The 15411-nt window shown below is 40.9% G+C and overlaps 1 protein-coding gene across 2 annotated transcripts in view; it reads left to right on the forward strand.

Annotated features, from left to right (window-relative positions):
• RLF (RLF zinc finger) overlaps positions 1-9441 on the forward strand; it is a 79011-nt gene extending 69570 nt beyond the window's left edge. For both annotated transcript variants that reach the window (XM_003937011.3, XM_074380596.1), the window contains one exon: positions 4321-9441. In XM_003937011.3, coding sequence (XP_003937060.1) covers positions 4321-8973 — 4653 coding nt within the window. In that variant the 3' untranslated portion in view covers positions 8974-9441. The remainder of the gene's footprint in view (positions 1-4320) is intronic.
• The last annotated feature ends 5970 nt before the right edge of the window (positions 9442-15411 follow it).

Here is a 15411-nt window from a genome sequence, read left to right on the forward strand (position 1 = left end):
AAATAATTAATCAGAAACAAATTGATGGCCAAACAAGTTGGGCGATAATTTCTAATTATTGTGAATGAAATTGTGTCTCCTGTCACATTAAGAACATTTTAAAAGGCCGGGCCCAGTGGCTCAAGCCTGTAATCCCAACAGTTTGGGAGGCTAAGGCAGATGGATCACTTGAGGCCAGAAGTTTGAGACCAGCCTGGCCAACATGGTGAAACCCTGTCTTTACTAAAAATACAAAAATTAGCCAGGTGTGGTGGCAGGCTCCTGTATCTGAGCTACTTGGGAGGCTGAGGCAGGAGAATCGCTTGAACCAAAGAGGTGGAGGTTGTAGTAAGCCGAGACTGCACCACTACACTCCAGCCTAGGCAACAGAGTGAGACTTTGTCGTAAAAAACAAAGAAAAAAACATTCCAAGGTAACTATAGAACTTGCCTGTTTAAACAATTGCTTTATAATTGGCCTTTAAAACATTTTGTTTTCTTTAAATCTTTAATAAAGGTATTAATTTTCTATTGTTGAATGATGTTATCACAAACTTAATACCTAAAACAATGTCAATTTTTATCAGTTCAGTTTTATATCAGAAATCCAACATAATGTGGCAGGGTTCTCTTTTAAGATTGTCACATTGGTTAAAATGTAGTTGACCAGGCTAAGTTCTAATCAGAGACTCTGTGAAAAATCCACTTCAAAGCTCATTCTTGACAGATTTCAGTTCCTGTAATTGTAGCACTAAGGTTTCTGTTTTCTGGCTGGCTGCCGACCAGGGTCTGTTCTCAAGTCCTAAAAGCTATATTCAGTTGTTGCCTCTATTTTCTTTCTTTCTTTCTTTTTTGAGGCAGAGTCTCACTCTGTCACCAGGCTGGAGTGCAGTGGCACCATCTTGGCTTACTGCCAACCACTGCCTTTTGGGTTCAAGCAATTCTCCTGCCTCAGCCTCCTGAGTAGATGGGACTGCAGTCGTGCGGCACCACACCCAGCTAATTTTTGTATTTTTAGTAGACACAGGGTTTCACCATGTTGGCCAGGATGATCTTGATCTCTTGACCTCATGATCCACCCACCTTGGCCTCTCCCAAAGTACTGGGTTTATAGGCGTGAGCCACTGTTGTCCGGCCGTTGCCTGTATTTTCAAGCAGCAAGGGTGCAACAAATTGATGCTTGAAACCTGACATTCTCCACCTCTGACTTTAGTTTTCGGTTTTTGATTGAGGCAGGTCTCACTCTGTCACCCAGGCTGTAGTGCAGTGGTGTGATAATAGCTCCTTACAACATCAAACTCCTTGGCTCAAGCAATCTGCCTGGCTCAGCCTCCAGAGTAGCTGAGACTATAGGGGTGTGCCTATAGTCTTTTGTTGCGGGGAGCAGGGGTAGATACAGGTCTTGTGTTGTTGCCCAGACTGGTTCTCAACTCCTGTCCTGAAGCAGTTCTCCCACCTCAGCCTTCCAAAGTGCTGGGAATATAGGTGTAAGCTGTTGTACCTGTCTGCTTGAACCTGGGAAGCATAGGTTACAATGAACCGAGATCACGCCACTGTACTGCAGCCTGGGCAACAGAGGGAGACCCAAAAAAAAAAAAAAAAAAAAAGCAAAGCTTAAATGACTTGGCTATATCCTATGTGCGCTTGCAACAGTATGCCAAGTCACTCTTGATCCCTCACCTTCCTAGTTTAAGACCCACCAGTTTCTTCAAAATTCAACTCCACATTCCATCCTGATTCAAATGTATTCCCTATTCCTTTCAGTAACTTTTTGGTACCTATGTTCAGAATATATGATGGTATTTCTGGTTACTTTTCTTTGAAAAGTGTTGTTAGGGCTGGGTGTGGTGGCTCACTCCTGTAATCCCAGCACTTCGGGAGGCCAGGGAGGGTGATCACGAGGTCAGGAGTTTTTAAGACCAGCCTGACCAACATGGTGAGACCCCATCTCTACTAATAATACAAAAATTAGCTGGGCATGGTGGCACGCACCTGTAATCCCAGCTGCTCAGGAGGCTGAGGCAGGAGAATCACCTGAACCTGGGAGGTGAAGATTGCAATGAGCTGAGATCGCGCCATTGCACTCCAGCTTGGGCGACAGAGCAAGATTCTGTCTCAAAAAAAAGAAAAGTGTTGTCAGTGATTTTTCAAATGTTACCATCCCAACCAGATTAGACTGTTTAAGAAAGAATGACCATTCTTTGCTGTTCACCTCACACAGTCTTCCAAAAGGAGTTAACTTGTTGAGAAACTGTCAATTATTTTAAAATTTAGCTGACTTTCCCCAAGTCCTCTCTGCTCTTACTTACAAATAATAAGTTTATATCACATCATCCTAATAAATCAAGAGATCCATGGTCTAGTCCTGTGGAGCCACTAAAGCAATGTGGCTTGTTTACCTGGACTACATTCCAAATGAAAGAGGGAGAAACTTTTATATTCTTTAGGCCACTACTATTGTGGTATATCTGCCATTCACAACAGAATCACATCCTAGCTTATAGGCTAGGTAACGCCTCTCTTTCAAAAAGCCAGGGTCTCAGCTCTTCTGAAACATAAGGAGTTCTCTCAATTGATTGTTCACAGTCAGTCACAGACTGAACTCTGTTCTACTCTTTCCCCCTTCTCACTATTGCTCTTGACTAGTTTTAAGGAAAAAAAAGTTGGAGTCTGAGTTTGCAAGGGATTCTATACTCATTCCCTTTCCACCTACCAGTCCATATCTCTTTTACTCTTCAGGCCAAACCATTTTTTTTTTTTTTCTTTTTTTTTTGAGACAGAGTCTCACTCTGTTGCCCAAGCTGGTATGCAGGAGCATGATCTCAGCTCACTGTATCCTCCACTTCCCAGGTTCAAGGGATTCTCATGCCTCAGCCTCCTGAGTACCTGGGACTTCAGGCCTGCATCACCATGCCTGGTTAATTTTTTGTATTTTTATTAGAGATGGGGTTTTGCCATGTTGGCCATGCTGGTCTTAAACTCCATACCTCAAGTGACCTGCCCACCTCAGCCTCCCAATGTGCCGGGATTACAGATGTGAGCCACCGTGCCTAGCCTGAATGCTTTTAAGTCCTTGCTTCTCTGCCCACTAGCTGGTGACATTGGGCAACTTGACCTTCTGAGTGTTGGGTTTTTTTTGTCTATAAAATGAGGATAATGTGTGCAAAAAAGTGTCTTTCAAGTAACTGCCTAGGATTGGGTTCTGTAAATCCATGACAGTGATTTCTTTGTCTTCCCAGCATTTAGTATGAATGATGCCCAGCACAGATTTAAATGCCTCGCAAATTGTTTACTGATTTAAACAATGGAATTTACTCAGTTATTTTACATGCTATTTGAATATTTACGATGTGCCAGTGTTGTAGTAATCACTTTGTATTACTTCATCTTTATAACCTTAGGAGGAAAATCTGATATTACCATTACTATTATCATTTTATCAATAAGGAAGCTAAATTTAGAGGTTGAGAATTTGTTACTTGTGAAGCTGGGGTCAAAGGCAGTCAAAGTCTGATTCTAAAATCTCTGCTCTGAGGCCATTATTATTGTGGGATATCTGCCATTCACAACAGAACCAGGACTTCATTTTAAGCCCCTCCGACATATCTTGTTTTTCTTTGCTCACGTCATTTTTGCATTTTATTTCAGCCTCTCAAATAAAAGAGTTATCTTGTATATACTAAGCTTTTATCACATATGACCAGGTCTTCCTAATTTTTAACGTAGTTTCTGAGAACCTGCTGCCATAGCAAGATTTTCTGATTTCTAGTTTTTCCCCCTGGAAAGTTGAGATTCAGTACACCTGTGACTGTGACTGTAAATTACTAAATTCTTTCAGGAGGAAATGGAAAGGATCATTTATTTTACCTTCGAAGTTTTGAAAAATTCAAGTGTTCATGATACAGAGAATTTCTTAAATTGAATTTAATCTTAGACTCACATCTATACCTGTGTTTCCTGTTGCTGCCTTTTTAAACCCTGCCCCTGTACTCAACATCATTCTATTTTGAATCCTCCAGTGACCTTATTTATTTTGAATTTCTTTGGATTAACATGTGTTTATTGTTTATGCATTCAGCCTACAGATAAATTCCTTGGGATTAAGGAACTGCTTAATACATAGTGCCTAGTAAATGTACGTTGTTCATGGTTGTAGTATCTAATTCAGTTCTTTGCATGTTGAGACAAGAAATAATGTAAATGTAACTTGCATGAAGAAAGACTTAGGATAAAATTTAGGAACTCTCTAAAAGTTTTTAGAAGCTAAAATTCCTTATCTGTGAAAGTTACATAATCTTTCTGTATACAAAAAAATAATTTTTTTATCCTCTTTTACTTCCAGGCACAAGACGCTGGTCTTGGGGTGTCAATTTTACTGTGTGTCAGAGCTCTTCAACTCAGATCAAGTGAAGATGAGGAAATGAAGGCATCAGTTTGTAAAACAATTGCCTGTCTTTTACCAGAAGATTTAGAAGTTAGACGAGCCTGTCAGCTTACAGAATTCTTAATTGAACCCAGTTTGGATGGATTTAATATGTTAGAAGAACTATATTTGCAACCAGATCAAAAATTTGATGAAGAAAATGCACCTGTTCCAAATTCTCTTCGATGTGAGCTCTTACTAGCTTTAAAAGCCCACTGGCCTTTTGATCCTGAATTTTGGGACTGGAAAACTTTAAAACGACACTGCCACCAACTCCTAGGACAAGAAGCTTCAGATTCTGATGATGATTTAAGTGGCTATGAAATGTCCATTAATGACACAGATGTTTTAGAGTCATTTCTCAGTGACTATGATGAGGGTAAAGAAGATAAACAATATAGAAGAAGAGATTTGACAGATCAGCATAAGGAGAAAAGAGACAAAAAACCCATTGGTTCTTCAGAAAGATATCAGAGGTGGCTTCAGTATAAGTTTTTCTGTTTGTTATGTAAACGGGAATGTATAGAGGCTAGGATTCTTCATCATTCTAAGATGCATATGGAAGATGGAATTTACACCTGTCCAGTTTGTATTAAAAAATTTAAGAGAAAAGAAATGTTTGTTCCTCATGTGATGGAACATGTTAAAATGCCACCAAGCAGAAGGGACCGCTCTAAAAAGAAATTACTGTTGAAAGGCTCTCAAAAGGGTATTTGTCCCAAGAGCCCCTCTGCAATCTCAGAGCAAAATCATTCATTGAATGAACAAACCAAAGGAGAGTCTCATGAATATGTCACATTCAGCAAATTAGAAGATTGCCACCTGCAAGACAGAGATTTGTATCCGTGTCCTGGTACAGACTGTTCCCGTGTGTTTAAGCAATTTAAATACTTAAGTGTGCATCTTAAAGCTGAACACCAAAATAATGATGAAAATGCCAAGCACTATTTGGATATGAAAAATAGAAGAGAGAAGTGTACTTACTGTCGGCGACATTTTATGTCTGCTTTTCACCTTCGAGAGCACGAGCAAGTGCATTGTGGGCCTCAACCTTATATGTGTGTATCCATAGATTGCTATGCTAGGTTTGGATCAGTAAATGAACTACTTAACCATAAACAAAAGCATGACGATCTGCGTTATAAATGTGAATTAAATGGCTGTAATATTGTTTTCAGTGACTTGGGACAGCTTTACCATCATGAAGCACAACACTTTAGGGATGCATCTTACACATGCAACTTTCTTGGCTGTAAAAAGTTCTATTATTCCAAAATTGAATACCAGAATCACCTCTCAATGCATAATGTTGAAAATTCAAATGGTGGAGACATAAAGAAATCAGTGAAACTTGAGGAGTCTGCAACAGGGGAAAAGCAAGATTGTATTAATCAGCCCCATCTACTTGAGCAAACTGATAAATCACATTTACCTGAAGATCTTTTCTGTGCAGAATCAGCTCATTCTCAAATAGATACAGAAACTGCAGAAAACCTGAAAGAAAACAGTGACAGTAATTCTAGTGATCAGTTAAGTCATAGCTCTTCAGCTTCAGTGAATGAAGAGCTAATTGACACACTAGATCACTCTGAAACCATGCAGGATATATTGTTATCTAATGAGAAAGTCTTTGGGCCCTCCAGTTTAAAAGAAAAATGTTCCAATATGGCAGTTTGTTTTGACGGGACTAAGTTTACCTGTGGTTTTGATGGCTGTGGTTCCACATACAAAAATGCAAGAGGGATGCAGAAACATCTACGGAAGGTTCATCCATACCATTTAAAGCCCAAAAAGATAAAGACGAAAGATCTTTTTCCCTCTTTGGGTAATGAACATACTCAGACAACTGAAAAGTTGGATGCAGAACCTAAACCCAGTTCAGATACAAACAGTGACTCCCCAGATGAAGGTCTAGATCACAATATTCACATTAAATGTAAACGAGAACATCAAGGTTATTCTTCAGAATCCTCCATTTGTGCTTCTAAAAGGCCATGTACAGAGGATACCATGTTGGAACTTCTGTTACGCTTGAAACATTTAAGCTTGAAAAACTCAATAACACATGGCTCTTTCTCAGGGTCATTGCAGGGGTACCCGTCCAGTGGTGCTAAGTCTCTTCAATCAGTTTCATCTATCTCAGACCTGAATTTTCAGAATCAAGATGAAAATATGCCAAGTCAGTACCTTGCACAGTTGGCGGCTAAGCCGTTTTTCTGTGAGCTTCAAGGATGCAAATACGAATTTGTGACCAGAGAGGCTCTGTTAATGCATTATCTTAAAAAGCATAATTATTCAAAAGAAAAAGTCCTGCAATTAACCATGTTCCAACATCGGTATTCCCCATTTCAATGTCATATTTGCCAAAGGTCATTTACAAGAAAAACACACCTTAGGATTCATTATAAAAATAAACATCAAATTGGCAGTGACAGAGCAACTCACAAACTATTAGATAATGAAAAGTGTGATCATGAAGGCCCATGTTCAGTAGATAGGTTGAAAGGTGATTGTTCTGCAGAACTTGGAGGTGATCCCAACAGTAACTCTGACAAACCACACTGTCATTCTAAAAAGGATGAATGCAGTTCAGAAACAGATTTGGAATCATCTTGTGAAGAAACAGAAAGTAAAACATCTGACATTTCATCACCAATAGGCAGCCATAGAGAAGAACAAGAAGGAAGAGAAGGCAGAGGTAGCAGGCGAACTGTTGCTAAAGGAAATCTGTGTTATATTTTGAATAAATACCACAAACCATTCCATTGTATCCATAAAACTTGCAACTCCTCATTCACCAATCTAAAAGGCTTAATTCGCCATTACAGAACTGTACATCAGTACAACAAAGAACAGTTATGTTTAGAGAAAGACAAAGCAAGAACCAAAAGGGAACTTGTCAAATGTAAAAAGATATTTGCTTGCAAATATAAGGAATGTAATAAACGCTTCCTGTGTTCCAAAGCTCTTGCAAAGCACTGTAGTGACTCTCATAACCTAGACCACATCGAAGAGCCTAAAGTACTTTCTGAAGCTGAATCTGCAGCAAGGTTTTCTTGTAATCAGCCTCAGTGCCCTGCCGTTTTTTATACATTCAACAAGTTGAAGCACCACTTGATGGAACAGCATAATATTGAAGGGGAAATACATTCAGATTATGAAATTCATTGTGATCTTAATGGCTGCGGCCAGATTTTCACCCATCGCAGTAATTACTCACAACATGTATATTATAGACATAAAGACTATTATGATGATTTGTTTAGAAGCCAGAAAGTAGCAAATGAAAGACTACTAAGGAGTGAAAAGGTATGTCAAACAGCTCACACTCAGGGGCATGAACATCAGACAACTAGGAGATCATTTAATGCTAAAGCTAAAAAATGTGGCTTAATCAAAGAAAAGAAAGCTCCAATAAGTTTTAAAACCAGAGCTGAGGCCCTCCATATGTGTGTGGAGCACTCTGAGCACACACAGTACCCCTGCATGGTTCAAGGGTGCTTATCTGTGGTGAAGTTGGAGAGCAGCATTGTGAGGCATTACAAACGCACTCATCAGATGAGTAGTGCCTATTTAGAGCAACAGATGGAGAACCTTGTTGTTTGCGTTAAGTATGGTACCAAAATTAAGGAGGAACCCCCTTCTGAAGCGGATCCCTGTATAAAGAAAGAAGAAAATGGAAGCTGTGAAACAGAGCACACGAAACATAGCCATTCCCCAGGCGACAGTAGTGCACCCCTCCAGAACACTGATTCCTGTCATTCAAGTGAAAGGGAGGGAGGTCAGAAAGGGTGCATAGAAAGCAGCTCAGTATTTGATGCAGATACTTTGCTCTACAGGGGAACTTTGAAATGTAACCATAGTTCAGAAACCACTTCTCTGGAACAGTGTAATATAGTTCAGCCTCCTCCTCCTTGTAAAATAGAAAATTCCATACCTAATCCTAATGGGACTGAAAGTGGGACTTATTTCACAAGTTTCCAGCTGCCTTTACCAAGGATCAAAGAATCAGAAACTGGGCAGCATAGTTCAGGGCAAGAAAACACTGTAAAAAATCCAGCCCACATCCCAAAAGAGAATTTTAGGAAACATTCACAGCCTCGGTCATTTGATTTGAAGACTTACAAACCTATGGGATTTGAATCTTCATTTCTGAAATTTATTCAGGAAAGTGAAGAGAAAGATGATGATTTTGATGATTGGGAGCCTTCAGAGCACTTAAGTAATTCTTCACAGCCCAGTAATGATTTAACAGGGAATGTTGTGGCAAATAATATGGTGAGTGACAATGAACCTGAAGTTGACATACCTCATTCTTCTGGTGACTCTACAATTCATGAGAATCTGACTGCAGTCCCACCTTTAATAGTAGCTGAAACAACAACAGTTCCTTCCTTGGAAAACTTGAGGGTCGTATTGGACAAAGCATTAACAGACTGTGGAGAGCTTGCCTTAAAACAGCTTCATTATCTTCGGCCAGTGGTTGTTCTTGAAAGATCTAAGTTTTCCACACCAATTTTAGACTTATTTCCAACAAAAAAGACAGATGAGCTTTGTGTAGGAAGTTCTTAAATAGCAGTTTTGTTTTAGTAACAGACTGGCTCCAACACTGCAACATGGGGACGATTGCCAACTCGAACAAAGGCTGAGAAGCAGCCACACCATTGTTTAGGTAGAATAGGCTGTGTATTTTACATGAATGTATAATATCTACGTCAGCAGTATTGGCTGAGTCCATTAGCTCTCCAGTTGGTTTAATGATTGGGTTTTTTTGTTTATTAAAAAAAGAAATGGAACTGTACTCTTGTTTGGTGCTAATTAATACATCAAAATATACTGGGGCTTCCTTTTTCAAATTAAGTGTGCATGATTGTATATGGAACAAATACTAAGGACCCAGGGTGGGAGGGCTAGGGAAAGGGATATGGAGTTCTTACTTGACTTGAATGTGCACCTGAGGGTGCTTTGTGTAATATATTGTACACTACAGCATCTTATATTTTTTGAGTTGAGTTTCAATAAATTACAATTTTTCACCCATTTGTTGTTTACTCATAATGAGTTTTCATGCCACATGTAAACCGAAATTGCACTTGTATTTTCTGGAATGTGCCCCTTACATTTTACCTCAGTAATTTTTTTTTTATTATTTCTTATTAATGAAACCATTAAGAACAAGGTGTTTTTGTTTGTTTTGAGACAGAGTTTTGCTCTTGTTGCAGCGGCTGGAGTGCAGTGGCGTGATCTCTGCTCATTGTAACCTCTGTCTGCGGATTCAAGTGATTCTCCTGCCTCAGCCTTCTGAGTAGCTGGGATTACAGCCATGTGCCACCACGCCTGGCTAATTGTGTTTTTAGTAGAGACAGGGTTTCACCATATTAGCCAGGCTGGTCTCGAACTCCTGACTTCAAGTGTTCCACCCACCTCAGCCTCCCAAAGTGCTGGGACTACAGGCATGAGCCACTGTGCCCAGCGCAGAACAGGGTTCTTTTTGCCTTAAAATTTTTGGTTTTGTGGAAAGAAAATTCTGAGATTCAGTCGCTGTGGGAGTCAAGATAGCTCTCAGAGGATGTCCAGATGTTGGCCAAGTAGAAAGGAGAGGCATGCCAATCAGAAAGTGAAGGACATAGCAAATTCAGAGGGCATGTTTCTAGGAAACTACAAATAATTTGATATGCTGGCAATAAAAGGGAAGCAAGAGAGTGACAGAGATAGGTGGGAACTAAATCATGAACAATGAGGAGTTTGGACTTGAGTCTGTAGGCATTTATCACTTGAATTGTGGAGTGATTGCTTGATTTGAGGAGCTGAAATTGGAAACAGACGAAGTAATTTGAGACAAGCCTGCTGAGTTTATGTACTGACAATTGCAGCAGAGGGCAGAGTAGAGGAAATTGAGATACTTGAGGCGGGACTGGGTGGGCATGGAAAGTGAAGGAAGAGATTGGGTACTGATGCAACCAGTTGAGGTAGGTATATATAGAGGAGAAATGAGTATTTGCGAAGAGAATGAGAAGCCAAGGTGAGTTTGGTTTTTAGATTGGTTGAGACTCATTGGACCGTAGGACGTCTGTGTCTAATGACAAGGATAGCAATAGATTCTTATAAATACAGAAACTTTATTTGCTGCTCCTTGTGAAGTTTTCAGCCACTTTTATTAGTTAGAAATGAAGTGATTCAGACAACTAACATTTCTTTCTCATCCTTGTTAGGTTTTCAAGACCTTTTCCCTGGCCCTTAAACCGTGTTTTCTTGTTTGTCAGCTCTTCAGGAATTTCATTCTGCCACCTCACCCCAAGTCTAAAGCACCGCTATAACCAAGTCATTTCTTGTCTTAGATCCCAGTAGGTAACAGGATTCTGAGAAATCTGAATGACTAAGAATCTGTTGAGGCCAGGCGCAATGGCTTATGCCTGTAATCCCAGCACTTGGGGAGGCTAAGGCAGGCAGATCACGAGGTCAGGAGTTTGAGACCAGCCTGACCGAAATGGTGAAACCCTGTCTCTACTAAAAAAAAAAAAAAAAAAAAAAAATAGCCGGGCATGGTGGCGCACACCTGTAATCCCAGCTGCTCCGGAGGCTGAGGGGCAGGAGAATTGCTTGAACCTGGGAGGCAGGTTGCACTGAGCTGAGATCATGCCACTGCACTCCAGCTTCAGCAACATAGCAAGATTCCATCTCAAAAAGAAAAAAATCTGTTGAAATAAGTGGAAGAAACAAGTATCTTAGAGACTGAGACCACTACTGTTTCCTTGGAATCGAGCTAATTTCTTCAGCAGTTCAATTTCCTTGCTTATGAAGGGAGAAGGTACAGGTGATCATCAATCAGTCACACACAACTTGTAGTTCCTTGAAGGACCAAGTGAGGCCATTCGAAGTGGAACTAAACCAGATTTTTTTTTAATTTTAATTTTTATTATTTTTTTAAGACGGTGTTTCACCATGTTGGTCAGGCTGGTCTTGAACTCCCGACCTCAGGTGATCCACCCAACTTGGCCTCCAAAGTGCTTGGATTACAGGTGTGAGCCACCATGCCCGGCGAGATAAACCAGATTTTAAGAACCGAATTAATTGTTTACTTCAGTCAGGCACAGTGGAGGCTGAGGTGGGTGGATCATGAGATCAGGAGATCTAGACCATCCTGGCTAACGTAGTAAAACCCCGTCTCTGCTGAAAATACAAAAATATTAGCCGGGCATGGTGTCACATGCCTGTAGTCCCAGCTACTCAGGAGGCTGAGGCAGGAGAATCGTTTGAACCCAGGAGGCAGAGGTTGCAGTGAGCCGAGATCACACCACTGTACTCCAGCCTGGGCGACAGAGCAAGACTGTCTCAAAATAATTCACTTCAAGTACAAGTCTAAGTAGTTGATCCTAAGATCACTGTCCATCACAGTTAGAGCAGCTTGCATCATTTGATCTTTATTAAAGACTTCAGGCTGGGTGCAGTGGCTCACACCTGTAATACCAACACTGGGAGGCCAAAATGAGTGGATCACCTGAGGTCAGGAGTTTGAGACCAGCCTGACCAACATGGTGAAACCCTGTCTCTACTAAAAATACAAAAAGTTAGCCGAGTATGGTTGCAGGCGCCTGTAATCCCAGCTACCTGGGAGGCTGAGGCAGGAGAATCGCCTGAACCTGGGAGGTGGAGGTTGCAGTGAGCCAAGATTGTGCCATTGCAGTCCAGCCTGGGCGACAGTGCACGACTCCATCTCAAAAAAAGAAAAAAAGAAAAAGCCAGGTGCAGTGGCTCATGCCTGTAAACCCAATACTTGGGGAGGCTGAGGTGGGTGCATCACCTGAGGTCAGGAGTTCAAGACCAGCCTGACCAACACGGAGAAACCCCCGTTTCATAAAAATACAAAACTAGTTTGGTATAGTGTCACAGGCATGTAATCCCAGCTACTCGGGAGGCTGAGGCAGGAGAATCGCTTGAATCTGGCAGGCAGAGGTTGTGGTGAGCCAAGATTGCACCATTGCACTCCAGCCTGGGCAACAAAAGCAAAACTTCATCTCAAAAAAAAGAAAAAGACTTTTATGTTTAAACTAGCATAAGTAACTACATGATAATAAAGGGCAAAGGGTTATTTTTGTAGCTTTTAGTAATCATTTTAACTTGATATCTGTGGAATTTGTTCCAACCCTGGCACTGATCTGAAAGCACTGACTTTAGTTTCAAAGCTTTTTCAATTTAAGAGTGCCCCCAAAATGGTGGATAGGAACGAAGACATCAGACACTTCTATTCTTGCTTCTTACCCAGAATTTTCCTGCTTCAGTGTTTTCCCCATTTTCATGAGCCCATGTATGAAGAAGGGTAAGGAACTGTGTAGAAGAAAGTTTTTTATTAGCCTTTCTCGGGGCATTCCATTCTCAATCTATCCTTTCTCAGTCCCAAATGGCCTACTGAGCTGAACTGCCTAAGACATAGTCATTCGCCAAATACTTTAGTACACACATTTAAAGAGAGAATTCCAGATGCTCGGGGAGACAAAAATACCAAAGTAGGCCGGGCGCGGTGGCTCAAGCTTGTAATCCCAGCACTTTGGGAGGCCGAGGCGGATGGATCACGAGGTCGAGAGATCGAGACCATCCTGGTCAACATGGTGAAACCCCGTCTCTACTAAAAATACAAAAAATTAGCTGGGCATGGTGGCACGTGCCTGTAATCCCAGCTACTCGGGAGGCTGAGGCAGGAGAATTGCCTGAGCCCAGGAGGCGGAGGTTGCGGTGAGCCGAGATCGTGCCATTGCACTCCAGCCTGGGTAACAAGAGTGAAACTCCGTCTCAAAAAAAAAAAAAAAAAAAAAAAAAAAAAATACCAAAGTAAATTTGTCAGGGCCATCAGTGAGATTTAACAAGGTGAAGGGAGGGCTGGAGTATCTCAGAACATTGTTACCTAAAGTGTGGTAGTGGGCCAGCACTATGGGCATCACCTAGGAGATTGTTATTAATAAAAAGGCATCATTTCAGGCCCTACTCTAGACCTACTGGACCCAAATCTCCATGTTAGTAAGATCTCTAGATGATTCTTAGGCATAGAAAAGTTCTAGAAGCACTGGCCTGGAAGTGGGAAGTACTGTGATAATTCAGGGTAATTATGCTTCTTAGCATTTTACATAAAATTATCTTGTTGAATTTTCATAATCCCATTAAATAGGTGCTGTTATTATCCTTATTTGACAACTTCAAGATGAATGTCTTGCCTGGCTGGCACAAGTAGAGATGGAGCCCAGTTTCCAATCTCTTCTGACTAAGAATGTCAGAGAGGGACATTTAATATAAAGGAATAACAGATGGAAAATGCAGGTGGTATTTGAAATACCAAAAATAACACAGTTCTGTAATCTCAGTGTTGTTTGTGAAAGTGAATAGTGGGAAATACAACTTGGAAGTATAGGTGAAAGCCAGGTTATACAACTCAAACTCCATAGTCATACACAGGGTGTTGACATTTCATTCAAGTATAGAGATGGGAAATTTGTTGCATATGTTTTTCTGTGAATAACATGTAACCTATGAAATGATTACATGTTATTTGGGCTAGGTGCTGTGGCTCACGCCTGTAATCCTAGCATTTTGGGAGGCTGAGGTGGGTGGATCACCTGAGGTCAGGAGTTCAAGACCAGCCTGGCCATCATGGTGAAACCCCATCTTTAAAAAAAAAAAAAAAATTTATAAAAAAGAAAAGAAAAAGGCAAGTTTTTCTTTCTGAAAGAAACTTTTATGTATTCATTTTTATTCGTTATTTTTTGAGATGAGGTCTCATTATGTTGCCCAGGCTGATTTTGAACTCCTGAGTCAAAGCAATCCTCCCACCTCAGCCTCCCAAAGTGCTGGAATTGCAGACATGAGCCACTGTACCAGGCTAGACACTTCTAAAAGTCAGAAACGTTGCTCCTTCTCACCTCCTACCCCAAGGTAAACTGTGATATCTCCTGGCTTTATACTACTGATTTTATACCCTATTATGTAGAACTGGGTCTAGAAAGAGTGGCCTACCCTGCTCTGACCTGTTTGTTCTACTCCTGCAGGAGTGATTCTGTGACAGACTGCATTTGGAGGTTTGAATCACTCTGAGGAAGGGAACCAGGTTAGGCAAGAGATTTAAAAATCTGTCAGGATGTATTTGGCAGGTTTAGCCTGTAAAAAAAAAAAAATTAATAATAATAATAATAAGACCAGAGGCATAGGAAAGCTATCTAAATAGCGGAGAAGCCAAATATTTACTAAGCATATACCATCTGCTAGCCCCTGGGTGTTAAGTGTTGAACAGAACTTATTTCCTGCATCATAGAGATTTAAGAATCCAATACGGGTCTGGGCGTGGTGACTCATGCCTTTAATCCCAGAATTTTGGGAGGCTGAGGCAGGCGGATTACCTGAGCTCAAGAGTTTGAGACATGGCAGGCATCTCAGTTCCCTGCTTTTTGTTTTTTCTTTTCTTTTGAGACAGAGTCTTACTCTGTCACCCAGGGTGGAGAGCAGTGGTGCAATGGCATGATCTTGGCTCACTGCAATCTCAGCCTTCCAGGTTTAAGCGATCCTCCCACCTCAGCCTCCTGAGTAGCTATGATTACAGGCATGCACCACTACATCCAGCTAGGTTTTTTGTACATTTAGTAGAGATGGGTTTTCACCATGTTGGCTAGGCTGGTCTTGAACTCCTGACCTCAAGTGATCTGCCCACCTCTTGGCCACCCAAAGTGCTGGGATTACAGGTATGAGCCACTGTGCCCAGCCTCTCCTTTATTGTGCCCCTCCTCTTGGGGCAAACTCTTTGGATTCTTTGTACTCTGATTTCACAATTTAGATTATATACTTACATGTGAACTGCATTTTTTCATGAATGTTTCCTGGGAACAGACCATACATTTTATTTTGATATTGTCATACTTCTCTGATGAGTAGATAGATACTAGTCTGTAAATAATTGATTTGTCAACATGTATACAGGTTATAATATAGCATGCTACTGTTTACAAAGTGCTTAGAAAATGATTTGAGAGA

The sequence above is a fragment of the Saimiri boliviensis genome, chromosome 11 (genome assembly GCF_048565385.1).
Source record: "Saimiri boliviensis isolate mSaiBol1 chromosome 11, mSaiBol1.pri, whole genome shotgun sequence".
Lineage (NCBI taxonomy): Eukaryota > Metazoa > Chordata > Mammalia > Primates > Cebidae > Saimiri > Saimiri boliviensis.